General features: G+C 34.9%; 4 protein-coding genes across 11 annotated transcripts in view; 1 reads left to right on the forward strand and 3 right to left on the reverse strand.

The window, feature by feature from the left end:
• The window catches only part of ZnT63C (zinc transporter 63C), a 40,498-nt gene extending 38,517 nt beyond the window's left edge, over positions 1 to 1,981 (reverse strand). For 3 of the 4 annotated variants that reach the window (XM_034969111.2, XM_034969115.2, XM_034969114.2), the window contains exons 1-2: positions 1,507 to 1,981; positions 136 to 320 (exon numbers count right to left, since the gene is read on the reverse strand). In XM_034969111.2, coding sequence (XP_034825002.1) covers positions 136 to 312 — 177 coding nt within the window. In that variant the 5' untranslated portion in view covers positions 313 to 320; positions 1,507 to 1,981. The remainder of the gene's footprint in view (positions 1 to 135; positions 321 to 1,506) is intronic. The other variant, XM_034969112.2, reaches the window with a different exon arrangement.
• Positions 1,982 to 4,860: 2,879 nt separating this feature from the next.
• Positions 4,861 to 6,448, forward strand: LOC117982745 (mitochondrial inner membrane protease subunit 1). Of its 2 annotated transcripts, XM_069499047.1 has the most exons (3): positions 4,861 to 4,990; positions 5,088 to 5,341; positions 5,953 to 6,448. In XM_069499047.1, exons 2-3 carry the CDS (start codon positions 5,234 to 5,236, stop codon positions 6,304 to 6,306), a joined length of 462 nt encoding a protein of 153 aa, XP_069355148.1. In that variant the 5' UTR covers positions 4,861 to 4,990; positions 5,088 to 5,233; the 3' UTR covers positions 6,307 to 6,448. The 2 variants fall into 2 exon arrangements, with proteins under 2 accessions (XP_069355148.1, XP_034825035.1); XM_034969144.2 differs by lacking the exon at positions 4,861 to 4,990 and having other exon boundaries at positions 5,000 to 5,341.
• Positions 6,447 to 11,415, reverse strand: LOC117983235 (lysosomal acid glucosylceramidase-like). The gene is made up of 13 exons (XM_034969723.2): positions 11,305 to 11,415; positions 11,142 to 11,217; positions 10,782 to 10,915; positions 10,307 to 10,421; positions 10,086 to 10,227; positions 9,711 to 9,867; positions 9,465 to 9,625; positions 9,265 to 9,388; positions 9,031 to 9,144; positions 8,473 to 8,617; positions 8,304 to 8,383; positions 7,417 to 7,697; positions 6,447 to 6,712 (listed from the first exon to the last, which is right to left on the reverse strand). Exons 2-13 carry the CDS (start codon positions 11,215 to 11,217, stop codon positions 6,601 to 6,603), a joined length of 1,641 nt encoding a protein of 546 aa, XP_034825614.1. The 5' UTR covers positions 11,305 to 11,415; the 3' UTR covers positions 6,447 to 6,600.
• Positions 11,416 to 13,074: 1,659 nt separating this feature from the next.
• sd (TEA domain transcription factor 1 homolog scalloped) overlaps positions 13,075 to 21,527 on the reverse strand; it is a 121,695-nt gene continuing 113,242 nt past the window's right edge. For 3 of the 4 annotated variants that reach the window (XM_069499116.1, XM_034969117.2, XM_034969116.2), the window contains 7 exons: positions 20,867 to 20,965; positions 20,044 to 20,084; positions 19,459 to 19,636; positions 18,810 to 18,890; positions 18,161 to 18,327; positions 17,300 to 17,534; positions 13,075 to 16,592 (listed from right to left, as the gene is read on the reverse strand). In XM_069499116.1, the coding sequence (XP_069355217.1) occupies positions 16,479 to 16,592; positions 17,300 to 17,534; positions 18,161 to 18,327; positions 18,810 to 18,890; positions 19,459 to 19,636; positions 20,044 to 20,084; positions 20,867 to 20,965 (915 nt within the window). In that variant the 3' untranslated portion in view covers positions 13,075 to 16,478. The remainder of the gene's footprint in view (positions 16,593 to 17,299; positions 17,535 to 18,160; positions 18,328 to 18,809; positions 18,891 to 19,458; positions 19,637 to 20,043; positions 20,085 to 20,866; positions 20,966 to 21,527) is intronic. The other variant, XM_034969118.2, reaches the window with a different exon arrangement.

Genomic DNA, 21,527 nt, shown 5'->3' on the forward strand with positions numbered 1-21,527 from the left:
CATGACTATTTAGGTAAACATTTGTCAACACCAGTTATTTATGAGCAAAAAGAGATTTTTACATCAAAGTTATCACTTAGCATAATAGAATAGTTTACATACTTTTCAAATAAACACATAAACATGATTATTTACCTTAACTGATAAGAATGCTATCACAAGTGCAGCTACATCACTCAACATGTGAAACGAGTCCGCAACAAGGGCCATAGAGTTTGTCACATAACCAACAATTAGTTCCACAAAAAAGAATGTCCCAGTCAGCCATAACATCGACAAAAGTCGACACTTTTTCCCAGAGAACTTTCCCATCTTAACTGCTGAAAGAAAACTTTAATTTAGTATGTTCCTGTTATATAAAATGTTAGAAGGTTCATATTTGTACACAATTATAAAACATAATGATTTATGCTACTTTTGTTAATAGTATAAACGCCAAAATAAATTTAAAAATAATTTTTATTCTAATACACAGTTAATTTAATGCAATAAATAATAGAAACTGATAAAGGTAAGCTAGTTTGCTGCCTATCCAAAATCATATATTTATTTTATTTTTATTCAATTCCCAATTCTTGACTTTTAGGTGTGCCAGCTGGGCACAGAATTTTTATTTTATAATTAACAACAGTATATAATAAAATTTTACAGTTCAAACTTAATAAAGGCCAATTAAGGATAATTGAGTTCATATTTATAACAGTAGGTTTGCAGGTAAGTTTGAAGAGACTAAATAATATAGTACTATATATGCAAGCTTTACATTATAAGATAGTATTGACCAAGAAGCATCCTGAAACTGAGTGACTGACCTATCATATAACTCAAATAGTTAGTTCTAGAAATTTGAGATTTTGCATGCAAGTTCTCTTTATAATGTAAAGAGCTCCATAAATAAAGGATTTTGAGGAATTTAAATTTTTAAAACCTGACATACATAGTTTTTAGTGAGGTGAGCAATGCTATAGTTGTGGACAGAATCAAATTTGTTCTCACTTATTAAAATGTAATTGTATGAGCTTTGCCTATCTGGAGTTTTTTAATATCTTTGATGTCATTTACTGGAATACCTTTGTGTAAATTGTTTTAAGTAAATGACATCATATAAGATAAGTAGTATTTTCTTCATTTCCCAAAATCTCATCCTAATAAGATTAGTTTACAGAGGTAAATATGATACTAAAAGCAAATTACATGATGTATAGAGCACAGTGCACATGCTGATAGTGTGGTTTGATAAGAAAACTTGCAATGCCTATAAACATCAATAAATTGTACTTACTAGGTAGGTACTTATTATTTTTAGGTTTTTTTATTACATCATAAAATGTTTTATTATAAAAAATGAAAGTAGTAATAAATCTAATTTTAAGGCCTTTTTAAGCTTGGCAAGCAATAATTTCTTGCTTTCGTAAGCGCTTTTATAAGTCTAAATCGAAAAAAAAACGCAAATGCAAACAAATGATTACTTCGTAACAAAAACGTCATGAATCATAGTTCACTTACCTTAATTTTATGAAACAGTCGAACCAGGAAACCGTGTATCAGCAAGGTGAACCCATTACAGCTTCGTTTGTCAATAGAATATAGATTCACAAAATGTGCACTATCATTTGACGAAAATGTGTTTCTTCTTCAGTATCGATTCGATGTACTATTTATGCGAAACATAGAACACTTCAATACGGAGAAAGGTAAACATCTAAACCTCGTGGGCGATTTGAAAACAAATCCCTTCTATGCTTCGACGAATTTTCTCATAATACAATCCAATTAGAAAAGGTTTCGTGAAAGTGGGCTGATCGACGTTCACAATATTTGTTGTACTAATCTATTTTCTATTTAAATTATTAAAAAGATTATGTCCTTTACAAGGACAAATATAAAACACTAATATTCGATTGATTTTAAAATAACACTCAACTTTATTCATTAGCAAAGAGAATAATGGTATTCGATCGACAAGACAACCCGTCTGATTTTAAAGTCTATTATCTGTCAAAACCAGAGATAGGCTTGTCGAAAAAAATATCGATACACCGATATGTTATCGATATTATTTGTTCGATATATTGATGCATCGATATAAAATTCCAACTACATATCGAAAAGGTATAAAAATCGATATTTTTTTCGGACCGACAATAAAATGACTAGTTAGTAAGGTTTCACCTACTTTAACTATATCATATTTTCATTCAAAATATCGATGGTCGATAGGATTAGGCTCAAAAAGGCTAGAACCCAGAGTCGTAAAAAGAAAACTATCGAAATCATCTCTTTAAAATTATTATTATCTATGACCTACGACTCTCTGCTTAAAAATTAGAAATTGTACCGATATATCGATATTTAATGAGAAAATTTTAATATTGATATCGATATTTGTTAAAATATCGATTTCGATATTTATCGATATATTTTTGCACTTCGGACATCTCTAACCGGCTGCGCGATTGCGGTAGAATGACAGATACAATGTCACGATCGCAAACACCTCTGATTGGTTCACGCTCGCTCACTATTGGCTACAATGCGTTGTTGCAACAAGAACCGCACAAATTCAGCCAATCACAACAATTGAGATTGTAATAATGCAGGTTTCCCGCAATCGAGGTGCAGAGATGCTGCAGGCCGATTGCGAATCGACTGCATCTATCATTTTAATGACAGCATCAATGTCAAAATATGGTTTTCCTATCACGGTTCGGTGAGACAGTCCACAAAGGATAGATGTGGACAAAAAAATGTTTTGACAGTTCATTTACACTATCGATAAAATTTATTGTATGAAAAATGCTATTGCGGACGCGTTTTGAAGTTTGATGTCATATAAGAACCTCGACAAATGTTACGTCAAATGAGGTTTTCATTGAAACAACTCGAGAGGTGTTTTTATCAGTGACATAAGCTATCCGCAAATCGTTTTACTACTCATATTAATTAAAATAAAGTTATGAAAGGGATTAAAAAAGGCTATAGTAATTCTTCTGCTAGATAAGAAATCAATTATTAATTTTAGAAGCTAGTATAATAGTATAAAAGCATTTTTAGATTAATATAAGTCTCATAAGTACTTTTAAAAGAATATGTGATGACTCTTTCATTAGTAGGTTTGATGCACAGAGTACATTAAATATAGAGGTATACTAACAATGAGAAATGAGAATCACAGAGTACTTCTTACACGCACCTATAACTTCTTGGAGTTATGTGCATTTTAAGTAAATAATTAAATATCATTGCTTTAACGGTGATGGAAAACATCGTGTGGAAACCTGCATGCCTGAGAGTTCTCCAAAATGTTCTCAAAGGTGTGTGAAGTCTACCAATCCGCATTTGGCCAGCATGGTAGAGTATGGCCAAAACTCTTCTCACACTCAAGAGACCCGTACTCTATAGTGAGCCAGCGATAGGCTGACCATAATGGTATACCTTTGACTCCTTTGAGAACAATATGGAGAACTCTCAGGCATGCAGATTTCCTTCACTCAAGTTAAGTATAATTAATTGTTTAAAACGCACATAACTCTTAGAGATGCGTACCTAGGATTGAACCCCCAACCTTCAATTATTCAGAGGTGGACATCCTAACCACTAGGCTCTTCAGGGACTTCTTCTAAAATTATTCCCCAAAGTAATGTCCAAAAGTCAAATCATTTTCTGATTTAATTGATTTAGCTTTGGAAATTGCTTTGGAATTTAAATTATTTAGGCAAATAAAACAACAGTTGAGCAATTAGATGATTTTTTATGTTTTCTTTTATTAAATTAGATTAGATTCTGACATTTTAATTATATCACTATCTGCTCCATATAAATCTAATCTGGCACCGTTCATTATTTTATTTATTACTCTGCACGGGGTCCAAGAGCTCGAGTTCACAACATATCCCAATCCATATCTTTGTCAGGATGAAGAAATGAATGCAGCACTGTATCACCTTTGCCTGAAAAAAAGTATGATAACTGAGTAACTGACTACTGACTGTGTTGCTTAATCTATACCACTAGGCACTACCAGCTTCTGTTTAGGTATGACGTTGTCTGCGAGGACTTTAGAATCAGTGTATATGGTATCTTTGTTCCTAATTTAGCTAATCCAAATTGTTTCTTTAAATATTTGTGGTGCAAAGGAGTTAGAAACATCCAAACTTTCATATGAAGAGCAACGTTTTAATGCAGCTCTAGCTATTGGATCAAAGGTCAGATACATAAGGAAACATACTCGAGAAAGCACTTGTAGTGTGGAGGTACTTACTATGAAGTCATAACCACCAGTAGCAATGGACTCAATTTGTATAATAGGTACTTTATGAAACGCTGTTAAAACTCCTCAAACTTTTCGGAGTTTAATACCATTGTAACAACTAAATATCACTTGCTTAGCTGTGAAGGAAAAGGAAGATCGTGAGGAAACCCGCATGAGAGCCTTTACTTGTATTGAATGATAACGTTTGTTAACTTACGAGTTCTAACTTCTACCACACCTCGTCACACAACAACTTCTCGAAGCAGCCATAGTCCGTCAATAAGGGTCCCAATACTTAGGCAAATCAGTGCGCAGGCATTTGCGTATAAGTTCAGTGAGAAAAACTAAGTCTCCGGAGTCCGAGGAGCAAGCAAAGTTGCAGAATTAATCTGGTCCAGACAGTCAAAAAGAAGTAAACTAAGAAAACAAGACTTTCGAGAGTCTCTAATTCGTTTATCAATATTTTTTACTATGCTTTCATTCAAGTCCATAGTAGATAATCTGTCTCAGCAAGGCTCAAAAGAGCTAGAACCCAGAGCTATAAAGGCGGTTGAAAAAAGAAAAAGTTGCCGACACAATGGTGGACACAAGACACAAAGGTGGTCTGTGGTTGACATTGAGTTTTCGACAGTGGAGTTTTGTGCCCATAGAGCACAGACCATAGTTAAAATGGCGCGCGAAAAGTCATTTTGTATGGTATCACAGAGCACTTTTTACATATGGAAATGGTATATGCAGGTATATGGATTTTGTGTTTGCTTTGTTGTGACTATAACTTACTTTTTCAAGTATATTAATTAATGATTATGGGTTAACTTAGTATACCTGTTATTAGATTTCAGCTTTTATAATCTCCAATTCGTACCTACACATTTAGCAATACGTGAAAATATCAGTTAACTATGTGGCAAAGGTTTTTGACTCTGGCTCTGGAGTACGTCGGACTTAAAAGTTTATTTAAGTTGTAATATAAAAGTGAAGATGATTAAAAGGAGCATTTTTGGAAAAAGCGTAGAACTATTTCGTTTTGTGCTACAAACAGCTTGTATAACTCACTGCACTTGGGAATTTGTTGGAGATTTTGTGATGGTAAATATCATAACTTAATTTTAGACTTATATTTTATTTTAACTATATTAGAACAAACAATTTTGTGTTGTTTCGGATTGACTATGCTGCGTAGGCCCTACTGGCATGGTACTCCTAAGGACGCCTCCTGTGAGGCTCGGACCACGGCTTGGGATGACGTTGGGATGGGTGGAGTTGTTGGACTACTGGTTAGTCCGTACGCCCCCGAGGTCGTGGCGTGAGTCCACGTGCTTAGGGCGTCTTTTATCGAGGGGGGGGATAACAATCAGTCAATCAAGGGCTCAGGCGCTCAGCTCAGCTGAGCCACTGACAGCGATAGTTTTATTGATAAAACGACCATGACAGGATGAAAGTATTCTGAAAAATTTATGATTTTAACTGACATTCCTTGTTTATGCCATAAATGGTCAAATGCAAGTTCGAAGGTAAACTTTATTTTGTTATGCTCAGGTTTAATGGAGCTAAGGATGCTACACATAGTTCTGCACTCTGCACTCATAGGCCTGGCTAATTGAACTATTATGAGTACTACTGCTAATAAGCGCTTAGGTAAAATCTTAAAGATGTGGATTAAATAAATAATGTACCTATAATACTTATTTTTATTTCAGTGTTCTGGCCCTTCAATGGAACCTACGCTTCAAACCAACAACATCCTTCTAACAGAGCACATGTCTCCACGTTTTCAACGGTTGTGTAAAGGTGACATAGTGATAGCCAAGTGTCCAAGGAACCCGAAACAGTATGTATGTAAAAGAATAACAGCATTGCCTGGGGACAAAGTACGAGGCCACTTTCCTGGACGAAGCCAAGTTGTGCCTAGAGGGCATGTTTGGTTGGAAGGAGACAATTCAAATAACTCTGCAGATTCTAGAGTCTATGGTCCAGTACCACAAGGTCTGATAAGGAGTAGAGTTGTATGCAGAATATGGCCGTTAAATAAAATCAGTTCTTTATCTGAATAAAATAGTACTTAATTACTAAACAGGTTTGTAAATATACATATTTTTAGTGGTACCTTAGTTATGTTGAAAGTAAGACTTTAAATGAATTGTTGAATTATCTTTAGTTTATTGAAATAAAAATGCTGTTATTAAATTATATAAATTTTTTTTTATTTTTTACTCAAGATTACTTAACTATTATGTGTAGATGTGCTAAAGATTTTTCAACTAAGTAGTATATTAGTCTATGTCCTTCAAATATATACATAGTATTATTGAAGTACTGAGTATTGTAGTCAGTATCACTTTTCATTATTAGTTAGATTGAGGATTGATTTCAATAGTGGTTATAGACTCTGGTTCCACAGTTAGGTCTATGTGATTTTGTAAAGAAACTGACAATCTGACATTCATTGCATGAACATTTCTGGAAAAAAATTAAAAATTTGGTTACTCTTATTAGGAGGGGGAGGTTGAGGGTTCGATCCCGGGCATGCACCACTAACTTTTTGGAGTTACGTGCGATTTTTAAATAATTAACTTGCTTTAACGGGGAAGGAAAACATGAGAAAACCTGCATTTCTGAGAGTTCACTCTGTTCTCAAAGGTGTGTGAAGTCTGCCAATCTGCATTGGACCAGCGTGGCAGACTATGGCCTAAACCTTTTTCACTCTGAGAGGACTCGTTCTCAGTAGTGGGCCGATAATGGGTTGATTATCATCACCATCATAATAAAATTAGAATTTACTAGCTGATCTGCCTCGCTTCGCTTGAGCGAATTTCATCGGAGTGAAATTTGATGAACATAATTTAGAGCCTTTGTTACTGGATAAAGAATTATGAATAAAACTGGTTCAGTAGTTTTTGAGTTTGCCAACAAACAAACAAATCTATCTTCTTCATAATATATAAGATGTCTGCAATTCTGCAAATTTATTACATACTAGCTGCCCGGGCGAACTTCGTACCACCTAACAGTCAAATTTTTCTCTCCGTAAGAACCATCCTCGTACTTCAAGGAATATTATAAAAAAGAATTATCGATATCGGTTCAGCCGTTCTTGTAGATTTGCGATCAGCAACACATTTAGCGATTCATTTTTATATAATATAGAGATTTCAAAAACTTACGCATTGTGAAGTAAAACAACAATATTTCCTTCTGGAGTCAATACAGCAAGGTTTTCCACATGTCCTAAACTACGTCGCAGCACTTGTATGCGTTTAGAACCTCTTGGCATGAACTTGGAAAAGTGTCCCATTGCATAGAACATTGGTTGTTTGATGAATTCATCTTTGTCTCCATACACCAGGATAGGAGCGTCAACGTAGTTGTGGGCCCAATTTGGACCACCTTTGTCATCCAGGCATAGGTTCCAATCTATCCACCCGATTACGAAATTGTTGATATCCTACACACATACGATAAAACACATAAGATAAAAATAACATTTTGTTTTCAAAGTAGATACATTATAGTTCCCGGCAGTTAAATAATCGCAAATAAATAATGCAAGTGCGATCTCGCGCAGGTATTGTTCCACGCGCTTGTGTACTGGGTACGCATGTAACACTCACACTAATGCAGATGGCGAATGCAGGGTGCGGCGTGGCGCGCTGGCTAGTGTGTTCCGCTCCCTCGCGTCGCGCGCCCCACTGACTCCTAAAAATGCTATTGGGACGCAACGACTATTTAATTGACGCGGACTATTATGTGTCATGAAGATTTAAAAAGTGGTCCTTTATCATGCACCACATCTATGCGCTTGCTTTGCCCTCTGCTCATTGTCGAAGAAACTACCTACAGTAGTTGCCAAGAAATATTGTACATCGACCTTTAGAATGAGATTTCGGTTTTGCAGAGCGTTGTCTCTGTCACTAAATACCTATGTGACGTTTTGTCGGTCTCAACGACAGAGACAACGCTCAACGAAACCGCTATCTCTTTCTAAATGTCGATGTACAATATTTTCTGCCGCGTATTGTACTGTAGTTTTAAGTAATAACAAATTCCTTACGTCTAAGATGTGCCTCGTGTATCTGGCCGCTCGTTCCCAGGATCCTACTTTAACTCTCATTATATCCCAAGGCATTGGACCTATTTGAACAAAGATTTGTTAAATAACAATAAATTTATAATCGAAGAGGCTTTTGGCCCCACTACCTAAGATGGGCATTAAAAATTACCTTCACAAGCCTCTGTAGACAAAAGTAGTTTACCAGGATATCTCTCTTGAATATTAGAAAGAATCGATGCTGGTATGAAGTTTCCATAGTAATGTATCGCAATTCCATCAATGTAATCGAGCGATTTTGGTGCCGCTCTTATCATCTGCAATTTGTTAACTAAAATGAAGTCTTATACTTACATTGACCTGAAAAGCCCTTATCTGTCTTACAAATCCATACTAATATTATAAATGCGAAAGTGTGTCTGTCTGTCTGCTAGCTTTTCACGGCCCAATCGTTCAACCGATTTTGATGAAATTTGGTGCAGAGTTAGCTTATATCCCGGGGAAGGACATAGGCTACTTTTCATCCCGAAAAATTGATGAGTTCTCACGGGATTTAAAAAATCCTAAATCCACGTGTACGAAGTCGCGGGCATCAGCTAGTATGTATATAAGTTAGTATCCCTTGTCGAGTACTATAGTAGAGGGTATTCCATTGTCATAAATAAATAAATTAAATTTTCGTTAATTTTTTTTAACTGAATGTGCTTTTTGATTGACTTTTCAAACTTACTCCTTGGAGGTAAATATCTAAGAGGTATCTTTGATCGTCCACTGCAAATATCAAAGTGTCATTGAAACGAGAGCTTCTTAGAGTAGGTCCAAGATTATTTGCTACCCAGCGTCCCTGGAAATATCAAAAGACAGTTACAATGCCAAAAGTTTTCAAAAAAGGAAATAACGTAAAAACTAGGTTCTTCTTCTTGTAGCAATATAAAAATATTTGTATATACTCGTAGGTGCTTACCAAGTCCCAAGGGAACCATCCTACCGAATTGAAGTCCACAAAAGGAACGATTCCGTTTATTGGTTCATTTGTAGTTGTGAGAGACCAAATCTTAACATTTGCTTTTTCGTATTCTTCCATAAACCTAAAAGCATAATATGTAGATTTACTTAATATCAAGCCTTGCTTAAATGATATTAACAGTGATTATGTTTTATTACCGTATATGATAATCAGCATAGCTCTGGTAGTATTCAGGTTTAACTTGCGCAAAGCCTGTGATGGCTTTGTTTGTTTTCATCCAAATTGGGGGCGACCATGTGCTTGCGGTTATCTTTATATCCGTTGTGGCAACTGCTTGAGCCCTTTTGATCAATGGCAACTACAACAAAATAGTGAGCTAAAACTTTTAGTGACCATAAATTATAATTTTATGGCATTACATTTCATTTATCATCACAAACTACCTTGTAATAGTAGTCTTCGATGGTCAGGGAGAAATTAGAAAGGGCGGCATCGTTCCATGGATATTCATTGTATGTGTACGGATGAGTTGAGAAGTCAGCACCGCCTATTGGCACACGGATCAAGTTGTACTCCAAGCCATCTCGCGCGAAATAGGAGCTAAAATAAAGCAATATGTACTATCGTTGGCTTTACCTAACTGGAAACGAGAAAACAAGAAGCTCAATCCATAAAAATAATGAGTGTTGCTGTCATGAATTTTACAAAACGCCTATGTAACCGAAATTGCCGATGAAACCTTTCTATAGTATTCTTTAATTCGATGTGTAATATTTCCTGCAGGGTTTGTATTATAGTTTTTATTAAAGGTGACTTACTTTATAAAATAAGTTTGCGTTCTAAATGAGAGTTTGCGCCAATTCACACCAGCAGCGTCTGTTACAGAACCTCCGAAACCTTCAATTGTTTGGAATTGAACGTTTGGAAACAGCCTGTATGAAGCATCGTTTAAATTTCTCGCTAAAAATCACATGGCATAAATGAAAAAGAATCCCCTGGTGTTTTAAAAAGCAATTCTACTGAACTTGGTTAGACCTACGTTTAATATTCTCTGATATATCATCCTTTCCGTAAGTTTCACTCTTTCTTCCTTCTTTTTTGCTATAGGAGTCAGACTCTATAACGCCGCCACCTTTTTCGAAACGTTTACCAGCCTGGAATTATATAAAAAAATATTTTGTGAAACGTATTTGAATATGTCCTTTATGTTAATCTACATCATCTTCGCGTCAGGATCCACAGCCGTTTGTTGGCCTTACCATGTCCGAATCCTAGATCTGACTGTCCTGCGTATTGCGTTAAATTTTCGGTCCGACTGCCGAAATTACACATCTTAGGTTTAGTTCTCTCTTACTGCTGGTTTGATGTTATCTAGGCATTTATAGCGGTCTTACTGCCTTCTAAGCCACCTTATTCTTTGTTGATTGCAAAAATCAAAATTTAAATTATGTGGTTGTATTTACACTCCTTATTTTTATTTCTACGATCTACGTGTGTGGATAGTGGGTACTTACTCGTGTGCTTGTGTAAGTGACGTAGCTGCCAGGTTTAGGGGCATTTCGGGTAACAGTGTCGCAGTATGTGGCGTCGCACACACAAACTATCGACCGTCCGTCAATGCCCACATCACGAGCCTTGCATGGCAAATCTGTAAAGCGATAAATAACTTAGTATTAAGTTCTACTGGCGGAATGTTTTAAGCTACTTGACTGGTCGCAAAGTATCTTAATATCTTGTACATATTTCAAGATATAAGTATTGTGTAACGGACGACTCGTTATTTTAGATACTTTTTAGTTTAGGGGTATGGGTTTAATTATTTCCAAGTTTTTGATTTGTCATTACATTAAAATAAAACCGTGTTAGGTACTCACCACATTTTGCAAATAATAACAAACATTTTAAAACACCTATAGCCAAGAAAATCCGTATATTTTTATGGTGTGGCATCTGAAAATGTTAATAAGTAAAGTAATAGGTAGGTATAGGTACGTAAACATTTATTTTTAAAATTTAAATTACATCCGTGGCCTTTACCTTTGATATGAACCGTACCGTAACCTACTGGTAAATGGTAAAAGTATGAGCATGCGAATTATCTTTTGTATCCACGATCTAATATTATCTTTAATTGATTGCCAATTTATAATCTGGGTGTCTTTGATTCGCCCCTGTTTCCAGATAGTAAATAATTAAAGATCGATTAAAAATCCTCATGTCATTATTATCTTTGCGTACAGTCGGTACACAAAAGATAGAAATTTCTTTAAGAAAGAATAGTTAATTTCACTTACCTTCCAAACAAATACCTAGCAAACTTAACAACTACTTATAATTAAAACATTACAATATAATAATATTCTAGGTATATGCCTCAAGATTTGTAGAACCAAAGTTTATTAATGAAGATTATATTAAAGACAAAACCATACAAAACTTAGTAAATAAATCAAATTGAAGGATAAAAATTAGAGATCAGAAAAAGGCATCGTTGATATAATATATACTTACCTACTTACCAGACTTTCACTTGTTTACAGGTTTGTCCACATGTTATTTCCTTAAAGAATCTTACTCTATAATGAATGTGTTTAGACACACATTCATTCATTCCCTTTCTCCTTCCAATAAGCGCACATCTGCTAGGAGTGGATAAGACAAGGGCTTCTTTATTTCCTGCACAGACGAGGGGTATGAGTTCGCGCTCGCCACCACTCCCGGTGACGCTGTAGCGGCCAGTAGGGCCTACGCAGCGTAGTCAATCCGAAACAACAAAGAGGGATAGTCCTCGGAGTACTATTTAGTCTGTAACAATAGCTTACAACAGCATCGAATAACGGAATAACGTACACGCGGAAATAAAAGTAGCTAGGTACCCCGTACAAAAATTCCCCCGTATAGCCGAGGACATCGACAGTCCGAACCGCACAAAAATATGAGGGTCCTCGTAAAAAATAGAAGGAATGGACCCAGTATTCTTTGGTAACTCTCTTCTTCAATTTTCTTCAACTTCAAGTAGGTACTTAAATTACAGACAAAGTAATCTCAGAATATTTTCTTCCATAGCTTGCGCTTAATGTATCATCATTTTATTTATAGAACTGTACTAACCTAAGAACTTACTTGATTAATATGTATCTAAATTGAATAATAATCAACTGATAATAGTTCAAGCTAGATAAACGTTTCAATCAACCGGTAATTGGAATATGTAACATATTCGTAAAGAATGGGTGTAGCCCAGCTTATTGCCCTGTTTTATACTATCATAGAATAAATGAAATGCACAATGCATATTATAAGATATTAGTGAATTAAAAACGAAATGTACCTATCTGATGTCTTTCCCTAGGTATCTTTTATTTTCAGATCATATTATATCAATTTATAATTAATTTGCCTATTGGGTTCTCTCAGTACAGGTACCTATACGAGATAAAGGAGGATTAAAAAAACAACCAATTTTAAGAAGACAATATAATTAAATTTTCATACAAATCTTTAACGTAATTTTATCTTTAAAATACTGTACACGCGTCGGGTGGCCTTGTAGCTGATCATTTGCGAATAACAAATGAATTTGAAAAGGATGTTTGAAAGAAGTTTGATGGACAAGAAATGCGTACAAATGATTTTCTTCAACGCCACCGACTATATATTTATTTTCATATTGATATGGCAGATTGTCGATATGAAAGACTTTTAGAAGCAGAAATCACTTAGAACTACAACCGAAAAAAATGCACTAAAATATAAACTATTTACACAATACCATCTAAGGACATTATTTATTTAACATCGCCATTAGAACTTCCAGTTAACTAAATAGCAAAAGAGCCGAGTTAATCTCATATGAGTACATATTAATTTTATTATTAAAATCACAAGACAGATCCCTTTTGCTTGTCTTACACAATTGTTCGTGTTCTGCTAATTTGCCGAGATTGACTCTGAAGACAAAGGAAAAGCTATAAAAGCAACGAAAAATTAAGTTGATCTTAAGTACTAAGTGCTTGACAACTTCGCCAACAATTTTTGAACGACCATCGCCATATTTTAAACAAAAAACGCTTACAGCTAATCACTTTACAAATTATCTAATATAAATCTATGAAATAAATACAAAAATCTCTTATATCTAACTAAGATTATATTTTCCTACCGCATGTCTTCAAACTAAACGCTATTTAATGCACAAATAAATCCTCCATAGACGACGCGACTTTTGTCGTACCTACATCGGGCCGAAGGTACATGAATGCAAACTTTTCACAGTCTTTGATCTTTAAAATATATTTGTTATTATTAATATTTAATTTATATACATAAAAATAAAAAACGTTACTATAGTTCAACCTTTAAAGATTAAATATTGAGAATAAAAAAAATTGCAATGAAGTACCAAACTATTGATTTATAGAAAGGTTTACAGTCATATACCATGGACCATGCATAAACATTGACAATTGTCCGATTATTGCTCGAGTATTAACGAAGTCTTTAGATGATTTAGTACCCTATAATAATAATAAAATATAGCTTTATCTATGGAGGTCTAACGATGTTAAACTTAGTTTGCGCTTAAGTGCGCTGACGGGAGGACCCTAAAAATATTTGACTAAAAGAGAGATCAAATCATTGCCACGTAAACTAATGTATAAAATGGGCAGGCCGTTTGGAGAGACAGATACCTCCTTTTGTACTTTGAAAGATGTTTAAACGACCCCTGAGAAAAGAAATTGCTTACGTGAAGTGAACCGTATCTTTCTGAGTTTTTAACTTTTAAGGGGGTATTTATTTACAAAAGTATTTACTGAGATCTTACAGAAAATACAAATTTTTCTTTAATAATATAGTAAAATATTTATCCGATCCAAAATTTAACCGTTTAAAAAAATATTAATGCCGAGTTATGTAATAAAATGTTTGATACAGATACCTACTCGGATTTTTAAAACATTTAGGGCTTATGTGGAGTCACTTCGAGAAAAGTCAGTTAAAGAATTTAATAACAAATGTATGCTGTCTATCATTCAATGAGTGAATTAAATGTTTTTGCAATACAAGACAATAGGTTTGAAAATAAATAATTATCACGATTTTTTACTATTTTGGTAAGTGTCTATTTCTGCATAAATACGTCTGTTAAATTACGGTGAATGATAGAAAACATTTGTAACAAAATCTTAGTGCTTCGGGATTAAATTATTTAGTTAGATATTATTATATTTGCAGATATTTGCTTAGTAGTCGAATCAAAATAATTAGTAATACTTTAGAAGTGGGTGTAAGCTGCCGGGTTAGTTATAATAATAAAGGACGCTAATTTGTATACAGAGTGTAAAATAATCGTAATTAGAACTACATTTTGTAAAGGCTATTAAAACTCAAAGTTAAAAGAGAATTTCACGTAAAATCACTAATCATCATTATCTTAATAAGAGAGATCGTAAAAATTCAATTCAAAAAATCGTGGGCATTTTATTCATGTTACTTAGTATAACTGTACAGTGTTTGTATGATTGTTATATTCTGCTAAATATGATACAATTTTACATAATGACACTTTTATGTGTTCATACACAAAAGTTTGTGCAATTTGTATGTACAAATAGATTTTTGCAGTGTGGCAAAGATTTATTATGCTGGACAAAAATCACGAGCGTCCCTTTTAAGTGCACAAGGGCATATTTTCGTGTAAAAAGTAACGCAATTTTGTGATACCTACTTTAATATAGTATATGCACCGTTTTGGTTGCAGACGATAAGAAGTACATATATATAAAGTAAACTAGTTTTAAAATTCATATTAAAGGTAAAATTAAAGCGTTAAAAATTACCATCAGAGTAGAAATTGGTATAATAAATATAGTTGCCACTTTTGTCAAACCATATTCACGTAGATTTTTGAAAACGTTGACTGATAATAATTATGAAAACAATATTATATATTTTTTACTTTTACGGGTTGGACAGCGTACCTATAGTTTGTAGGTTGTAAAATCGGACAAACCTGATGCTGCAGAAAAAACCAAATAGTAAATAATGTAGGAAATAAAAACTAAAGTATAACAGCCAAAGTTTTCGTATAAACTGTCATTAAAAAAACAATGAATAAAATTGTACCACAATTACACAGAATCGTAAACTTCACTAGACATCTTAACAACTCTAAATTTACTTAATCGAACTATTCACTGTATTCTACACTAAGATTTAATCTTTTCACTGTTGCTAAACCTACATATTTAAGACAATTTCCTTATCATTTCCACAGTGAAAAGACCAAATATGCTCATTTATGTTAATGTAACATAATTATAGAGGCACTGTGTGTATTCAATTTAATATTTTTTTTCACTTAACTTCATATTTATACACGCATTAAGGGCAAAGGTACTGAACGATATTTCGTGAAAATTATTGGACGTAAAACATTTTTACAACCGAAACGTTAAAAAATATAAATATAGAGTCAAACCTAAGCGAATTCTATAAAATTCCCCTTTCGATTGGGAATAAATTATAATATAACTCTATGATAGATAAAAATTGAGCTATACATAAAATTTCATTTACAAAAATACTTGTAGCGTAAATTTTCAGATCACATTTTTGCTAGAGACGCATCAATATAATAATAATAATATGTATAACGATTTCTTTATATTGATTTTTGATACATGCACGTGTATCTGAACACGACACCCTTTTTATTGCAAAGACCTACTAAATAAAAAAATATTTTAAATTAAATAAATAGGTCCACGTTCGTAGGAATTTTTAGTGTGTAAAGCATAGGTACACGTTCCGATTTACTAACCCAGATTTTTCTTCATCTTTTTCCAAATCGTACCTACATACTTCCACTTTTTTAAGCAGATATAGATAGATAGATCCCATTTAACGACAATCTAAATAAAAGTCCCAATGTCAACAAATTATAATTATTTACAGCTTTAGTCACTACTATTAGCTTAAACCATCTCAATCAGCAGGTCATCTGTTGCATTGTGTATAGCCCGCTTAACACTTGAATAACAATTTCCAGTACTGAAAAATGCATTTCTTGCGGCTACCTCAGAACGCGATCTTAAATCGGAAAGTGTAGCCACTACAAATAATAATAAAATTAATGAGTGGATAGCTAACTGCTAACATGCCTGTTGCAGAAGGCTACGGAGGTTTGGAAAGGGTATAGGGGGTGGTGTTCAGTCTTTGACGAGGCGATAGATGTGATGCTGTGCGCCGTGTTCACTGTTTGAGACTTCGAACACGAACGCGGCGCATAGAAGCGTCTCTTGAGTATCTCTGTTTGACACCACCTGGAAGAGAAACAGTTAGTTTTTCAATTTTGTAGGAATTCTGATTTCGTAGGAAATAATACTCATCTTCGAAGCTCTCAACATGGACATCTCAGTTTGGTCAAGCAAATCGAGGCTTCTTCTAAGTTCTCTAAGTCGTACTCCGTAGTCAATCAGTAAAATGTTTATTTTATTGATGATGATAAAATGGCATTGAAATGGTTGCTCGTTTTAGCACCTGGTAGACCCGTATTGCTGGTATAGCACTATACAGTGCCCGACTGATGACTTCAAATCAGTTAATTTAGAATTCATGATTCCTGACCCAATCCAACCCAATCTGATTTCATCAATTCAGGAACTCACCTCCTTCACCAATCAGGGGTATGGATTTAATGCTTTAATTACAGTTTTTCTGTGATCGATGGTTTAATGAAATTATGAAACTGCCATACCCTTTCCAAATTAGCCCGCTTCCATCTTAGACTGCATCATCACTTACCAACAGGTGAGATCGCAATCAAGTGCTTACTTGTAACGGAATTTAAAAAATCTTGCTTTGGGCATATATAAGTAGATAGTGGTAAATACGTCGCATCTTGTTACTTGAATCTATCTTTGCCACCCGGGTTTGATAGCAAAAATCATCTTCCTCCATCGGCCATTGGATTTAATGAAATAACAATAAGTCCATATACTATTAAGCTACAGTACCCTTAGATTCATACCTGCAGTATGGTGAAGTTCTCCAGTACACTATTCATCATGTACTTCTCGGGGAGGTGTTTGAGCTTGTGAATGAAGTTAACCATGTACTCGCACATCGGCGAGCGCTGGATGCGGTAGACGAAACGGCCGCCCTCGAACCGGGCGTACTCCGTTTCTACCTTCTCCACCACTTGTTTGCCGAACGAACACACTTTTGTGCTACACGTTATTGTCATGTTCTCGTTGCTCTCGTACCTGCCGACGAAAGTAGTGTGTTTACAAATTGCGTTGAGATTGTGCAATGCAATACTAATAATAAGAACTTTAATTTTGATTTGATACTGCTGAGTTTCTTGCCGGTTCTACTCTTTTGAAACAGCTTTTCGAATCAGTGGTTGGGTCTCGACTCTGGACACATTATTAGAGCCAAAAGCATCAATGTAATAAATATTTTTGATTTTAGATTTTGATTTTAAACTCAATTTCAACAATTTTCATCACATTGCAATAATTCTCATAATTCTGCTAAAATGTGTATGTATTCCCATTTCACAATGTTTGCGTGCTCTTTTGAAACTGAATAAATAATATATTTTGGCCTAGGTGAATTAAGATATTCCCATAAATATGTAATCCATAGTAAATACTCTGGGTAGATCTTGAGGTACCTACTTATATATAATTGCTAAAAGTTCTCTGTTATTTAGTTTTCGCCTAGAAACTTAACCAATGTCTAAAATAGTTTCAATAAGTTTTCGGTCAGCATTGCAATAATTTTTTCGACTTATAGAATCGTAATAATGCCCAACATTTTAAAAGGAATATGTTAAACAAGACATCAAATTCTAAAAATGCTACTAATTATAAAACAGTCCACTTACACACTCGTGACTCCGTAAAAGGCTCCAGGATCATCGAGGTTATTAGTGTTAAGGTCCGCCCAGAACTTAACGAGGAAGAACGCGTTTCGCGGCCCCTTCTCGTACAGCTCTTTCAAGCCGCCTTTCTTCTCAGGGAATTTGTCGTTTATCTGCTGTACCTCTACTGACTGGAAAGAGAAAATCAAAATTGTAACACATCTGTGTAAGACACGCATTTGCTACTATCGTTTGAGCAATCCCATGTTTTTAGTTGTCAAGGGTCTAATATTTCTAGCAACTTTTAATTCCATCGATCTAGATGCCGAAGGACTTGGGCGTCGAATGGAAGCATTTGAGAAATTCAATTGTTGACAGGCAGGCAGGTTGAAGGAATAGGAGTTGTAAACACTTTCAACAATAGGTTTTATCGAAATTATGTATGGCCTTAAATGATTTAATGATCTGAACTGATTGATTGATAAAAAGACTATTTGAGATTATATTGATGGCAACATAATTATTATGTTAACCAATTCATCTCAAAGATAAGGTGTGATCAAGTTCATGGACTAAACTGCGTTCAAACTAAGCGTGTTACATCAATGCAATCGTTTCAAATGTAGCTACCATGACTGTGACAGAATTTGGAACAGATAAAATAAAATATTACCTCTAATAAAGGATCTGCGTATGTTACAGTACCACCTATATGTACGAATAAATGTTGCGCCGGCGCTGTGCTTGGTGGATACTGAAACAATAAAGCAAAAGTTAGGTTGGTATACCCTTTCTACAAAATATTATCTAAAATATGAAGTATTTTTGAGAAACTAGTGTATGTTGCAAGTTTGCAAGTTGTTAGCTCTGTAGATTTATTCCGTATCTTAAATCTCAATAGCTGTGTAATTTGTTGGAAACTTGTTCTAAATTTATATCCACTGAGAAAGAGATGCTGCTGCTGAACCGAGTCTCTAAAGTGACAAGTTGCGGAATTCTCAAGAATATGGGTGTCACTGACACCCGTGTCAGATTCGTAAACGTTACAGATGGGGTTTATTTGGCCAAACTCTACGTAAGAAACCCAACAAAATCGCGCTTGTCGCGCGGACCGCACTTTCGACCGCAACCCAGGGTAGGAGAAAGTATAGTCGGTCCAACTTAAGTTGGCAGCGTCAGGTTGTGGCGGATTCGGGAAGATAGGGATGACGTGGAAAGAGATTAAGGGTAAAGCTCAAAATCGCTCGTGATGGCGTAATACTGCAAATGCCCTCTGCCCCGCTGGGACATATGACTTAGAACAAGAATAGGTATTAACTCACTGTGTCTGGATCTCGAGGGTGTTCCACGAAGGCTGAGAACTCGACGAGCCTGAGTTTGTGCGTGGCGATGGCTCGTCCCTCCCATGGCGGCGGCGGTGCCACGTCCGTCCCGCCCGGTACGCCCACACCCGGCACTCCAGGGACACCTTTGTAACCTGTAGCCGGGAATGGCTTCACACTGGAACAAGAGACAATTTATTTAAAAATGAAATTGTTTCCTATTCTTTATTGCAAGCCGTGTGCCCGATGTGGTTTCCCCTCGAAATTTTTAGTAAATGGCTAAGGATGGACTTGAATATACATCCTCTAAAGGTGTTAAAATAAGGGATGAAAGTTTGTATGGAAGTTCGTCATTTTTGAAGTTAGAAATATGGAAATTGATCAGTTGCGTCAACGTTTTCGGCAAAAATCTTTCTTTACTAGCTCTTTTGAATATCCCGTTATATATATAATATTCAGTTTTTTCTTTAATAACGCCTAAGTAGGTACCTACTCAGAATGTTTATGCCTCCGAGAAGAGTATTAGGAACCAATAATGGTGTGCTCATCTAAAAATTCTACGAATTGTAAGGATATTAAACTTACTCTTGTGACGTGCCTGCTTGGAGACCAGGTTGCCAAAATTGCTGAAATGAAAAAAATATCAGGTAAGATTTTATGTAAGTTTGTATTCTAAATTTTAAACAATCTATATATCAGCTTAAGTTGTTAGGGTCAGCAGTTCCTAGTTTGTACACACCTTTTCAATAAGCTTCCTTCATTTCAAAAATACTTTTCTATTTTTGTCTGTGTCTATTTTAGAAGATGCGATGTAATGTTTGGTTAAATAGTTAAAATGATTATTTGTTATAAATGATCCAATTTGTTACAAGTTGCGGCCACATACATTAACATAATTAACAGAAGCACACTACTTTGATTAATTATATTGTCTACTAAAAAGTAAAACCAGCATTATTTAAAGCCACACATTTTAAATCAACATGAACATTTTCTGATAAATTTGATTTCTCTATTAAGTTAGCAGTCACCGTGTTTTTCTTCTCATATAGAATTTTTTAAATCGAATATCATTCTTTACAGACAAATTCCAAATTCTTAATTACTTAGGTTTCAATGAATGTACACTGTACCTACATATATTACGCGGCTTTTATCAACCTTAAGTTTTTCAAATAAGTAGTTGTCTTGGACAAAATAAAATCGAATTCAATACTAAAATGGAATATGATATTGTTTCTTTATAGTTGAAGTCCAGAAGCCGCCAACACTCGGTAACAGTTAAATTGGAAGCCAATCGTTATTTTGATCTATCCGTTGCGTGCATGCCGCCATGCCTTGATAGAAGCAACACAATAAAGGCGTTTTTTGTGTAAACCAACACAAAGGCATGCCTTGCTAAATGTACCGTGTGGTGGTACGCCGGGTGCGGCAATCCCGCCACTATCTGCGCACTCGACAGTGTGCTCATAGACTGCATCGCCTTCTCTTTCATCACCCCACCGTCCTAGATTGTTTATCAGCTCTTAAATCGGTTTCAACTAAAATGTTTACTATGTTACAATAGCGTAATAGGCTCTTAGCGAATAGCGGCCTACTATGAATGTGTTTAGAATATGTTGTTTATTTTTACTTTTACCATTACAAAAGTAATAGGTGCCTAATTACTTGTGCCTCGTAAGTATTTATAGGTCCATGGCCTCCACATATCAAATTCAAAAGTATCAGAACAATTTATTCTAGATCAACTTCTTTGCTACATTTAGGTACCTATACCTAATTGTGTTACTAAACTCATAGGAAGGTTTCCAAAATATCCTTTTGCTGGATTAAGTGTCCATTAGACGACAGGTTTTGCTGTTAATTTTGCCACAACCACTGCTATGTCAGCCTGTGTCTGACGGAAAACTTAATTGCAATCATGTCATTAAATCATCACTTATAGTTAACGGAATCGACTGATTAAATCAACATTTTCTCTTGTGGACCCCTTAAGGAAATAACTTGAATCTTAAGAGAGATGGGCATCCACAGAGTTCTATTCTATTTCTATGTAGGCATCCTTAAGT

This window comes from Maniola hyperantus, chromosome 6 (assembly GCF_902806685.2).
Source record: "Maniola hyperantus chromosome 6, iAphHyp1.2, whole genome shotgun sequence".
Lineage (NCBI taxonomy): Eukaryota > Metazoa > Arthropoda > Insecta > Lepidoptera > Nymphalidae > Maniola > Maniola hyperantus.